This window comes from Abramis brama (assembly GCF_963993115.1).
Source record: "Abramis brama genome assembly, chromosome: 11".
Lineage (NCBI taxonomy): Eukaryota > Metazoa > Chordata > Actinopteri > Cypriniformes > Leuciscidae > Abramis > Abramis brama.
This window is the reverse complement of record NC_139973.1, coordinates 18290663-18303099: the sequence shown is the minus strand read 5'-3', so window position 1 is coordinate 18303099 and position 12437 is coordinate 18290663. Positions and strand designations below refer to the sequence as shown.

General features: G+C 38.6%; 1 protein-coding gene across 1 annotated transcript in view; it reads left to right on the top strand.

The window, feature by feature from the left end:
• Positions 1 to 12437, top strand: part of rab6ba (RAB6B, member RAS oncogene family a) — an 89664-nt gene that overhangs the window by 74665 nt on the left and 2562 nt on the right. The window contains exons 6-7 of the mRNA XM_084128205.1: positions 2149 to 2242; positions 7028 to 7094. Coding sequence (XP_083984331.1) covers positions 2149 to 2242; positions 7028 to 7094 — 161 coding nt within the window. The remainder of the gene's footprint in view (positions 1 to 2148; positions 2243 to 7027; positions 7095 to 12437) is intronic.

Sequence of the window (12437 nt, the reverse complement as noted above, 5' to 3'; positions counted from 1 at the left end):
TCGCATTATTATTATTTTAATTTTTTTGGCAAACTTTGAAAAGATTTGCTTCACGCTTGGATGGAAACCCAGCTATTGTGTCACATTCAGGGATTTCAATTATGAAGGTGATAATATTCAGATTAGTGTTCAACAAATATGGGTTGCCAATAATTCCAAAACTATTACCCCAATCCTAAATATTCAGTATTGTACAGTATAGCAATAGTTGTTTATTATCCCAGGTCAATTTTTCAATCCTGTCACATTTGTTATAATTTGAAAATATTAATTTCTAAAATTCTTGTAGTGACTATCATACATTTAATGTGTGTGTGTGTGTGTGTGTGTGTGTTTCTTAAAGTATCACGCACGCTTGGTTATTAAAGTAACACGCTTAGTTCTTAAAGTATTATAAATTGTGTGTGATATCAAACACAGTTATTTTTTTTTAAAGTATTTTGAATTATTATAAAAAATTGAAATAACTGTTTTAATATATTTTAAAATGTCATTTATTTCTGTGATGGCAAAGCTGAACTTTCTTCCAGTCTTCAGTGCCTTCATAAATCATTCTAATATGCTGATTTGATGCTCAAGAAACATTTATTATTATTATTATCAATGTTGAAAATGGTTGTAGAAACTGTGATACATTTCTTTTCAGGATTCTTTGAATAGAAACTTCAAAAGCACAGCATTTCATTGAAATAGATTTTTTTTGTAACAATGTAGAAGTAAAATGTAATGTTAATCTGCGGGGTTATGCAAAATGGCTGATATTTAGATGAAAAACATTTTATAATTTACTTTTTGAATCACACACTAAATAACATTAAATCTAATTAACTAATGTAATTAAGTTTCATTTAAATTATGTCTTAGGGGCACAAATTTCACAATTTACAGAGAATAAGCTGTATTCTTTGAGAAGCAGAGAGTCAGGAATGCGATTTCACGAGTTAAATAAACTCACGCACGTCTCTGTGCTCCTGTCTGTGGCGAGAACAAAGGAATTTGGGTGGTTACATCACTGTTATCCCAGCAGACAGAGCTCAGTGGCTTAAATACAGCATGTCCTATTCACGTCCCCCTGCTCTGAGATACAGTCTCCTCTTCAGCCTACTCATTTCTCTCAACCACCTCACAAACTCTGTCACATACACACACCAACATGCGTCAGAGCCACAGATATGGATTAATGTCACAAGTGTGTCATACAAATGAGGCTTAATTAATGGGCCTTCCCTTTGTGCAATTAATCAGTTTCAACATCAATTAATTAGAGTTAGTAGATGAGTGAGGGAGGCAATGACTGATGCTGTTGTCTCAGAGCCTGTGCTGTCTGATAATACTTCACCCATAATCTGTGACCCTCTAAGCACTTTATCAAATACCACATTTCCATTATTGCTGTTTTCATAAATCTTGTTGGGCTACTGTCAGGGCTGGGCAGTTTCGTGATATTGGTTGCCATTATTGGCAGAATGATTATTTGCCGTCATGTGTAGTCCTGGAAATGTAGCCTCCGTTTCTTCGCTATTGTTCTTCATGGAATCCCTCTGGCCAAGACCAGTATAGCTAGTCACCAGCAAGCGTTGTGTTTTTGATGCTGGTGTCCCCACCATGGAGGCCTGGAGAAAGTATACTTTAGCCCTTCCCCATTTATCTTAATGGCTGTTTTGATATACATCTGCGTCATGGGACCGTTAAATATTTTTGTGGACAGTGGGGGGCCTTGAAGTCAAAAAGGTTGAGAACCACTGCTGTATAAAATATCTACATTCTAATTTCATACTATACTATACTATACTATACTATAAAAATGATTTCATAAGAATGCTGTTTATGAATGCAAAATGGTTACGGCATCTACAGTACCAGCTGGACCTCGATCCCAACTCTGCTTCCTGATTAGCTTAACCAGCAAGATCACCTTTCTCAACCAGCTTTACCAGAAAGACTATGTGGGTTGACCAGCATTTTTTTTTTTTTTTTTTTTTTTTTGCTGCTGATCAGTATGGCTATGCTGGTCCAGCATCCAGACCAGCTCCAAACCAGCATAGAAATTCATGTTTTTTCAGCAGGGGCCATCACAGTTCAATAATATTTTATAAATAAACTTATTTAACTTAAATAAATGAATTCAAATCTTCAACCTTTTCACAGGCAAATCACGATTGAGGAAGGCGAGCAGCGGGCCAAAGAGCTGAGTGTGATGTTTATCGAGACCAGTGCCAAAACGGGCTACAACGTCAAACAGGTAAGTTTTACCTCACCACTTTGTTCTGTCGGAGGAAAGAGCGGGCACAGGCACGGTGTGTAGGTGTGAGAAATGCTCTCATTCTTTCGGATTTCTCTTCTGAGGTGCAGTTGAAAGCATAATTCAGGATGACTAAGCGCCGAGGTGGGAGAGATCAGATGTGACGCAGAGCTCTCTCTCTCTCTCTGAGAGCCGGAAGTGCGTACAGCACACTGTGTGTGTTGTGTGGGCTAAGGTGTGTGTGTTTGTGTGTGTTAGCATCAGCTCTGTCTGACTGGATCACAGACTGTGATAGTCGTTTTGTCTCTCTTCTGTTAGAATGATCAAGCTTTGCTTCTTTTTGTCAAGTGTCATGTAATTAGTCAAGTACAAAAGTTATTATTGTGTCTCTTTTAGTAAATTTTTAGTGATATATAGAGTAAGATCACATTTATTTTATGAGATTTCTAATTTCAACAATCTTTAAAATAAAGCAGTACGCCACTAATTAAAGTCTGTTACAATTCACTGCATTAAAGTGATTTTAGTGCAGGTAAGGGATGTCTGACATGAAAAAAATCAATAAAAAAAAGTAAAATTCTAATTATCAAATTGAAACAATGATTGTTAATAAAAATGGAAACATATGTTTCCCTAAATAAATAAATGTCATTAAAAAAATATTTCAGTAAATATGAAAAAATATTAAATATTAAAAACATTTAATTAATTGAAAGCATCTTTAAAAAAAATAATAATTTTTTTCCACACACCTCATAGCACCCTCTTGTGGCCCCCTGGGGGTCTCTGGACCCCAGTTTGAAAACCCCTGCACTTTGATAATAGATATCAAAGTTCAATAAAGAGTTACAATTATGCACAATTGTGAGCATATAATGTTTTTGTGTCAATAATGGCAAAAACATAAATAAATAAAAACAAAAAAATCAGCTGACGAAAAGGAAAAAAAGAAAGTATTATGACATAATCTTTATGTCTGATGTTAAAGTTTGTTTTTGCGTTCATGCTCATTGTAAGCAAGGGCCTGATTCACGAACATCTTCAAGTTAAGAAAATTCTTAAGATAAATTATGTTCGTTAGAATAAGTGCAAGTTAATAAAAAAATTAGTTTTTTACTAAGAATATGAAAGGTGTTATTTGGTATTTAAAAGGAGGGTATTGCTGAAGACTCACTGAATGAAAAACACCTCAAAGCCCGTCTTTTTTCACTGCCTGCAGATTACCGTAGATATCATAATAAGCGCACAGACTATTTTCGTTGCGACTGGCTTGATGGGAGTTAATTACTGTGTCGTGTTTTTAATGCGCTTCATTTTAAAAGAGCCGGTCTCAAGTTGCAGTGGTCTTTCCCATTCATTTGCGCCCCGTCTTTCTCTAGTGAATGTGTCCTATTGGAGAGCTTCTAGCTTGACTGGTATCGATTATTATGACTGCGGAAAAAGTATTGCAAGCATTTCAGATATTTCAGTATCAATATGTATCGTTTTGACAACACTACATTGAACTTAGTTTATTATTTCAGATGCCTTTTTGAAAGATTACAATTGAAAAATGTATATATTATAGGCTATATAAAATTTTACCGGCGGGTGGCAGGTAAAACCCAATAAAGCATCTTACATTTGGATATTTAAGACAGGTTGGCAGTAATCATAACTTTTACTGCATTGTCCTAATATTGAACTATACTACTACTGTGCAGAATGTATAGCCACAGGTGTGTGTTTATTTTAAAACTGCTTTGAACACAAGTCATCCAATCAGAATTTAGAGTCTCTCCATTTTACAATTATAGTTTGAAACTTGAAAATGAGGTTTATACTGTCATTCTTCAAAACCAAGAGTGAGTTATATTTTTGTGCATTGTTCCATCAGCTGTATTGGACACTGAGCCTTCATTCTTCTTAAAGTCATGTACAGTATCACTGTTTCACATGAGCTCAGCACTGACAGTACAACACTAAAAGACACAATAAATCTCTGACACAACATATTATTGGCACCAGATGCGGAGCTGACTTGTTCCAGTCTCCATTACAAATTGAGACAATTTCCAAGCCTTTACATTGTTACACATGTATGTGTGTGTGGCTGACTGGAGCACATGTTTGTTTGCAGGGAGCTGCATTCATCTGAGATTATGATCAATACTGAAATTTTCTTATTTATTTCTCCAATAACAGCAACATTAGATAAACTGATTACCTCGAAGAGGTAATTGCAAAATAATGACTCAAATATTGATTGAAGAATTGCAGGGTGTCAAGTTCTTTCCAAGATGAAATTGAACTCTTGTGTAAATAATACAATATTCAACATGTTTGGATAATAATTATAACAGAGTAATTTGTTGTTTAACAGTCTTTCATTGCTATAATTTGTAAGAATATGAAGTTTCATTTTGCATAGCAAGAACATTCAGTTTGTGCTTTAGTGTATAATAAAGCAATTCATTTTCTTCAGTTCTACAGCTGTTTTGTTTTTAAATTGTAAAAATGCAAAAATATTTCTGTTTGGATTTTCTGTCAGTTAAGGTTGCGTTGTAGTATTTATAACTAGCTCTGTTTTAAAACAGTAAAGGTCTATGGAATGTGTGTGTTTCTAGAATGTTGTCTATTATTACACGTCTCTCTGGAATACTTGATTTTGATTGGTCAGTGACACTGAGCTGTCAAACATTTGTGCATAAAGGGATGGTACAAAAATGTAAATTCTGTTATCATTTTCTTATTCTCATGTCATTCCAAACCTGTATGATTGAATGTGGAACACTAAATACGATATTTTTGAGAAATGTTGTTGTTTTTTCTTTCATTGTCAGTGTCCACTATGTTGGTTACCTACATTCTTCAGAATGTCTTCTTTTGTGTTTTGCAGAAGAAAGAATGCCTACAGGTTTGGAACAACATGAGACTGAGTAAATGATGAGTTTTCATTAATAGGCGAAACTTTAAGACTACTAAAATGGATATTTGTCTGTTTACAGATCAGGAATCCACAAGTGAGCAAAAACATTGAACACTGAAATTTGAACTGAAAAGAGGCAGAGACCTGAATGAGAATTTAAAATGGTAAAAGATGTTGTAACTAACAACAGTAGCTAAAAAATACGTTAGCTAACTCTTTTACATTTGTGTTATGCTAGCAGCTACAAAGCGGGAACTCATATTCACCCTTCTGAAACGTAAAATGAAAAATGTGACACCGTATGATCTTGTATGAGTTCACGGATGCGTGAAGCCTGCAAGTCAACATTAAGTGCTCTATTTGGGACAGGGTCTGTCTCTGTTTTTCTTAAATGGAATGATTTTGTGTGCCTTTGTTTTTGTCCCAGCTACATTAAAACATTTTTATAGCTCTCTCCTGTCAAAAACAATGGCCTGAAGGTAGTTAACAAAATGAGTGTTTTTTTTTTCTGACCCTCTCTGCCTAATGGTCCAGTGTGCCCCATTTCCCCATGGCTTGTCTATTGTGATTGAAGACATGAAATGAGAGGGGCGGTGTTGGCTACATAAGCTAACTGCCCTGTTTGATATGATTGGGAGTGAGTGGGGCTATTTATCATTGCTGTATAGCCTCATATAGCTTCTGGGAACGGCCCTTTCTAGAGGATGGCTGTAATGGAGGTGTGTGGTGGGCCATTAATTGCCCTGCTTGGAGCGGGACGCTAGCAATGCATTGCAAGTTTCAGAAGGCAGAACCAGACTAAGTGCTTTTTGCTGTTCCTTTATCATCTTCTAGAGTCCACTTTAAAGGTCAGCAGGTATTTTAGTCGGTGACATTTATGATTCTGAAAAGAACTGGTTGCATGGGATCTTCATTTCTATTAATATATATATATACAGTATATTACAGGACAGGTCTGCTTCAATACACATGAGAAAGTCCACTTTGCTCCAAGTCCCTTTTTACTGGTTTAAAAATTGTTCAGATCATATTTTCTGCCAGAAAGCTGTACAGTATAACATGTATGCTGTATTTATGTACAGTGGTCGCTAGACTATTTTAAGTATTTTTGACTCCAGGTAAATTATGCTCTGATAAAAGAAAATACAAAGAAAATACTGCTGAAATGACTTAAGCTGCGCTCACAATAGCAAATTTTGCATTCAAACAGGTCAGTTGTCTATTTTCAATAGTGTAAATGTATGAAGCACAGCTCACACAGAAAGCTCTTTCAAACTAGGGGTGGGGGTCTTTAGGCACTTCACGATCCGATCCAAATTATGATTATGGAAATCAGAATCCGATTCTAAAACGGTTCTTAATCTAATTTTTGATGATATTTTGTACAGCCGCAGGTCTAATTGGCTGCAATCACTTATGCACAGATCAATTTTAACATATTAATACATGTTTTGTCCTGTTCTTAAGAGATAACTGAGTTGAAACATAACTATTTACAATAATTTCACATTAGAAAAGCATTTGGGGATGTTAGTGCATTTAATTACTTACATTGAGTCATGCACAGGCGTATGCCGCAAACGCCCATGAGAATCATGTACAGTGAAGCCTGCAATTGCCCTTGTATTTTGCTTCAACCATGAAACCTTAGGCATGTTTATGCAGTTGTTCAGTGGTTTTGTGTGAGTTTGTGTTTAATTGGCTGCAAGCAGAATGCGGTTGTCTCTATAGTACACAAGTGCCTTTGCATATTTGCAAGAAAAAAAAAACTAAGCTCAAGGTTTCGAATCGTTGAAGAGAGAATCGTGATTCCCCAATTCACAACTGAAACCAACACAGCTAAAATCTCTAACCGTGTCGTCTCTTCTCTCCCGCAGCTGTTTCGACGTGTGGCAGCTGCCCTTCCAGGAATGGAGAGCATGCAGGAGACAAGCAAAGAAGGCAGTATCCTTTCAGTGAGCTCAAAACAAAAACAATTCAACAATTCAGAACGAATTTCTGTAATCGGGTTACTCTGCTGCATTCTACTTAACATTCAATAAGGCATAAACAAGCGAAAAACTGATTGGCTTTGTTTCAGTACTGTAACTTATGACCTCTAGGACAATGTTTCCCTACTATTTTTGTCTTATGTACTCACAACCCCAAACCAGAAACCTGTTACTTTTATCTCATATCATTAATATTATTAGTCACTGAAAAACAATCAACATTGTGGGTGAAAAATAGATCAAAATAGCACATATATAAACACAAATGGATAAAACTTGCCACATTTTATTGTTTTACTTCACTTAAAAAGCGACTGAAAAATCATAGTATTATTCTTAAAAGTCTGTTTTATAGATTTAACAAAGCAAAAGCAAAATCTTTCCAAATTATTTTTGGGTTGCATAGTTTTGTGTATGATTTTTGAGGATCGAGGTGTGTCAAAAACCATTTGCATGTGTCTAGTTTGGCTGTTTCTACCATATGACAGATACATTTGCACTAAAATGTTTAGCCTCTGACATCAAAAACAAAATATGTCTTACCCTTACAATTAAAGGTTAGCCCACCAATTTTTTCTTGTCTAACTACAAACAACGTTACAGTTATTTGAATTTTGTTATTTGTATTAAGCATCCGAAAATAACATTATAAAATTAATAGAGCCAAATCGTGGAAACACTGAGATGTTAGTCCCGTCTGAATTGGTACATGAAATCACATACGTTGAATGATAAGAATTGTAACTCAAACATTTAAAGAACTTGTGCCGTCTGAATAGGGCTTTTTTTGCAACGTATTTAATAGTCCAGGTTGCTTTGATCTCATGTTAGTGACAGGTTGTCCCGCCCTCGAACCAGTAAATCGAGAAGAGAAGAGTGTCATCAGAGAAGAGATGTTGTTGAAAGAGGGAGGGGAAGATTCATTTTGATTTAAGATTACGAGGACACACCAGTTAAAAAAATAATGATGTGCACGGATGAATCATTAATAATAAACACTGCAAAGGTGAGATAAACATCAAAGATGCTTTGCTACAAGCAGGAATTGCAAGAGCTACTTGGATATGGTGTCTATGTGATGGTATTCCATGGTGAGAAGGTGGGTGGAGCATCCACATTGTTGAGGACCCCTCTGCATCGTCAGCAGGTGTCTCAGGTTCACTAGCGTTTCGCCCCTTAACCTGTATGCTTCACCTGAGTGAGGCAGCAAAGAGCATTTAGCCTTTGCCTGCAGAGGGGTTCCAACTGTGGGCTCTCTTCAGCCACAACCATCTTGAGCTAGTCTCAGCTGCCAAAGCTTTCTTTGGATTTTTTGGATCCAGGCCAACCTTCTGTAGGAAATAGCGAGCGAAATAAAGATGTTGCTGGGAAACCACGACAGCCGACTTCGATGGGAAACATAGTTGCGTGCCATCCTTTGGTAAGAGCCTCATCAATCAACTCCTGGTATTTATCCTTCTTGATTTGATGCGAGATAGCTAGCCTGTCCTCCCATGGCACCGTAAGTTCAGATATTAAGATGGTCTTGATGCTCCTGGAAATCAGGACCAGATCCGGATGGAGTGAGGTCGCTGCGATGTCTTGTGGGAAGACAAGCCTACTTCCCAGGTCCACTTGCATCTCCCAGTCAAAAGCACGCTGTAGAATGGATGGCAGGTGCTTGGCAGTTGCCTTTAACGTGGGAGTATGGTTGCCTTCATGCTGGAAATTGCAGAATTTTGGAGACAGTGGTGCCAGATTGTTGTTGGCTTTGACCCTCTGCAGATCCACCCATTTGGCGACTACTGTCAGGACCTTGTCATGTCTCCACCTGTATCGCCCATCTCCCAGTGCTTTGGGGCATGCCGTCAAGATATGGTTCAGTGTACATAGCACTGCTCCACAGTGCTTGCATGATGGATCTTCTTCCTTGCCCCAGATCTTTAAATTATTTGTGGTTGGCAAGAGGTCAGCCACAGCACGTAGTAAGAAAGACAGCTTGTCTTGGTCGGTTTCCCAGAGTTCCTTCCAGGACAGTAATCGCTCGAGTGCCTGATCCCACTGCATCCATTGCCCCTGAGAGGCCAGCCCTACCGCTTTCACACGGCGGTGTTCTTCTGCCTTTCGGACCCTCTGCACCACAAGTTCTCTCTTGCCTTTGGTGTTAGCCTTGCTCCACCTTTTGGTATTGTAATGTCCAAGTCCCAGGCGGCCTTGGCAGACCACTCCGACAATCTCCTGATGTTTCCAGTATGCTTCAGCTTCCGACACCGCTTCTTGGGGCTTCCACTTCCTGCCACACCTGATAGACCTGCTAGCGTGCTGGACTTTCCCATCCTTTGACAGGAGCAGCATGCTGACTGCTCTTGCCTTGGTGGCCTTGTATTCTTCAGGTACTGATGAAACAGGCAAGCGGAGCTTGGAGGTCTTGCTGTATAGGTTCACTGAGCTGAAGGAAGGGGGAACACCCAGCCATTTCCGCACTAACTTACTGTACATCCTCTCCATTGCTTCCACTTGTGTCATAGGAAAGTCATAAAGCAGGAAGGGCCAATGCAGTCTGGGTATAATGCCATACTGAAAGCACCATACCTTGAACCTCCCAAGCAACTGGCTGTTGTCAATTGCCTTAAGCCAGATGTTGAGTTGGACTTTGGTGTCTTTGAGATTGCCGATGTCCTTCAGGGAGTGGTCATAGTTTTTTCCAAGACAACGGATCCCTTGGTCTTGGATTGCTGGGATCTCTGAGCCTTGGATGCTGAAGGTGTTTCTCATCAACTTTCCTTTGTGGATACTTAGGCTCCTGGATTTCTCTGGTTTAAATTGCATCCGTGCCCATGTCGCCATCTTTTCCAGTGCACTTAGGATCCACTGTGTTCCTTGAATTGCTGGGGTCATCACAGTCACATCATCCATGAAAGCCCGACAGGCAGGATGTCTTGTGCCGTCGTCTGCTTTAGGACCTCTACACTGCATCTCTCCTGCTTTCAGAAGAAGATTCATGGCAGCCACGAACAGGACCACTGAAATAGTGCATCCTGCCATGATGCCCTTCTCCAGCCTTTGCCATTTGGTGGTAAAGTTTCCCACTGTGAACCTCATTTTCAGTGAATCCATGTGTGACATCACCAGCTTAACCACCTCTGTTGGTACTTGGTAGTGTTCCAAAGCCCTTTGGATCAACTGATGAGGTACACTCGGGTAGGCTTTGGCAAGGTCTAGCCAGACGACAGCGAGTGTGTTTTTATTACTCTTTGCTTCTTTGATGATCTGGCTGATCGCTGATGTATGTTCCAGGCATCCAGAATATCCTGGAACTCCTCCTTTTTGTACACTGGGGTCGATGTACTCGTTGTTGAGAAGATACGATGTAAGCCTTTTAGCAACAATGGACCAGAATATTTTCCCCTCAACATCCAATAGGGAGATCTCTCTGAACTCCTCGAGTCCTGTAGAGTTCTGTCCTTTAGGTACAAAGCAGCCCTCAGCGAGTGTCCAGAGCTTAGGTTCCTGCCTTTTTTTTCCAGAGCGTCCGCAATAGTTTAGCTAACCTCTTCAATAGCAGTGGGCAGTTTTTATAGATCTTGTAAGTTGTGCCTGATGGTCCTGGAGCGGATCCTGCTCGAGTTTTTTCAACAACTGACCTCACTTCATCCATGGTGAAGTCTGCCATGCTGAATGGAAAGTGTGGCATAGGCCTTGGCAGCTGGAACGGGCACTCCCCCAGTGGGGTGTCTCTACAGGGGTCACCATGTGATGCTGCCACACTCTTCTCCACATCCTCCTTGGAACACCTAAGTTGCCCGCTCTTAGGCTTTCCTAGAAGGTCAGCTGTAAACTGAAAGGGGTTGTTAAAAAAGGCTTTCCTCTTACAACGCTTTTCTCTCTGTTTCTTCCGGAGTGACTGCTTTGCGGAGAAGAATTAAGCAATATTCCGCAATATTCCATTGAGGAAAAAGAAAATTGTCCATTCTTTCATTCTTCCATGATTTCATGGTGACTTTAATGTGCATAGTTTTGGTAACAGCTTTTGAGAACAAGTGCATGTAATACAACCTGTCCATGTTGACATCTATCTAGTTTGAGCTTCTGCGTGAAAATACTGTAGTTCAATGGGATGTACAGGCTTTGACATCAATAGCAAAATATGTTGTGTTGTCACCTTCCTTTTAAAAGTTGATAGTAGAAAGTTCCAGAGTAATGAAAGTATGCAGTGGTCGTTGTACAACAGCTGTTCATCAGCATAGTGCTGTAGTATTCTGAGTGAGTGATTTAGCCTCTTTTCTTTTTTCTTTTTTTTCAGACAGTGTAAAGTCTCATTTACCGAGGTGAGGTTTTGGTAGGTGATATATTTCTTGATTTTCATGATTCATGTAATTTACACCATGAAATTCAAATATTGGCCTTGCTTCACTCTGAGGCTAATTTATTTTCCTCTCATTGCATTTTCTGCCGCATTCAGTCACTTATTAGTGGCAGTGGAAAGTCTATTGCTATGGTAACAAAAAACATTTTTCCTCTTCATCTGTGTGAATAGGTTGGCAGCAGAATAGGATAGATTTCATATCCAGTAAGTTTGAATGACAAAGTGTCATCTTTCTGTTTGTTTTGTGTGACTGACAGAGGTGCGGGATGTGTTTATTGTGTGCTCTCTGCATAGCGTGTATGTTTGCATGTGTGCAGTCATAATAGCACAGGGAGGCATAGAATTGGATCGGAGTAGTGGTACTTTTGATAATTTCATAAATACAGCTGTGTTATAATTTGAAGAGAATGTTAGAGCTTGAAAGGCGATCTGATCATCTGACCTGACAGTATGCAAACCCCTCACTCCCAAACAAGGCCAATTGGTTTCCTGCAGTTATAACTTTGTTTTTGTCAAAGCTCTAAAACTTGTAACTGGAATGATTCACTTTTAGGACACATGTTAAAATGAAGTTCAAATTAATCAGGTGTAATATTTATCATCAGCTGTAAATACAGTGTATTTATATAGCTAAAAAAAAAAAAAAAAAAAAAAAAACTGCAATATTCAACAACAAAAAAGTATTGTCCATTTTGATTTCATAGTGGCATTAAATGTTATGATATCTTTGTAGCCTACTCACTTTGCTTTCACAAAACATTTATTTGTATATTTTAAGTAGGCTATATGAATGAGACTTATGTGACAGATTTAGTGAAATTAATTAAAAATATAATTTTACAAGGACGCTATTAACCAAACTACACACACACACACTCACATCACACTACTCACGACTTCAACATTTGTTCATGAATGCAAACATGAGCCCATTTCATTTGAGAGGGTCGG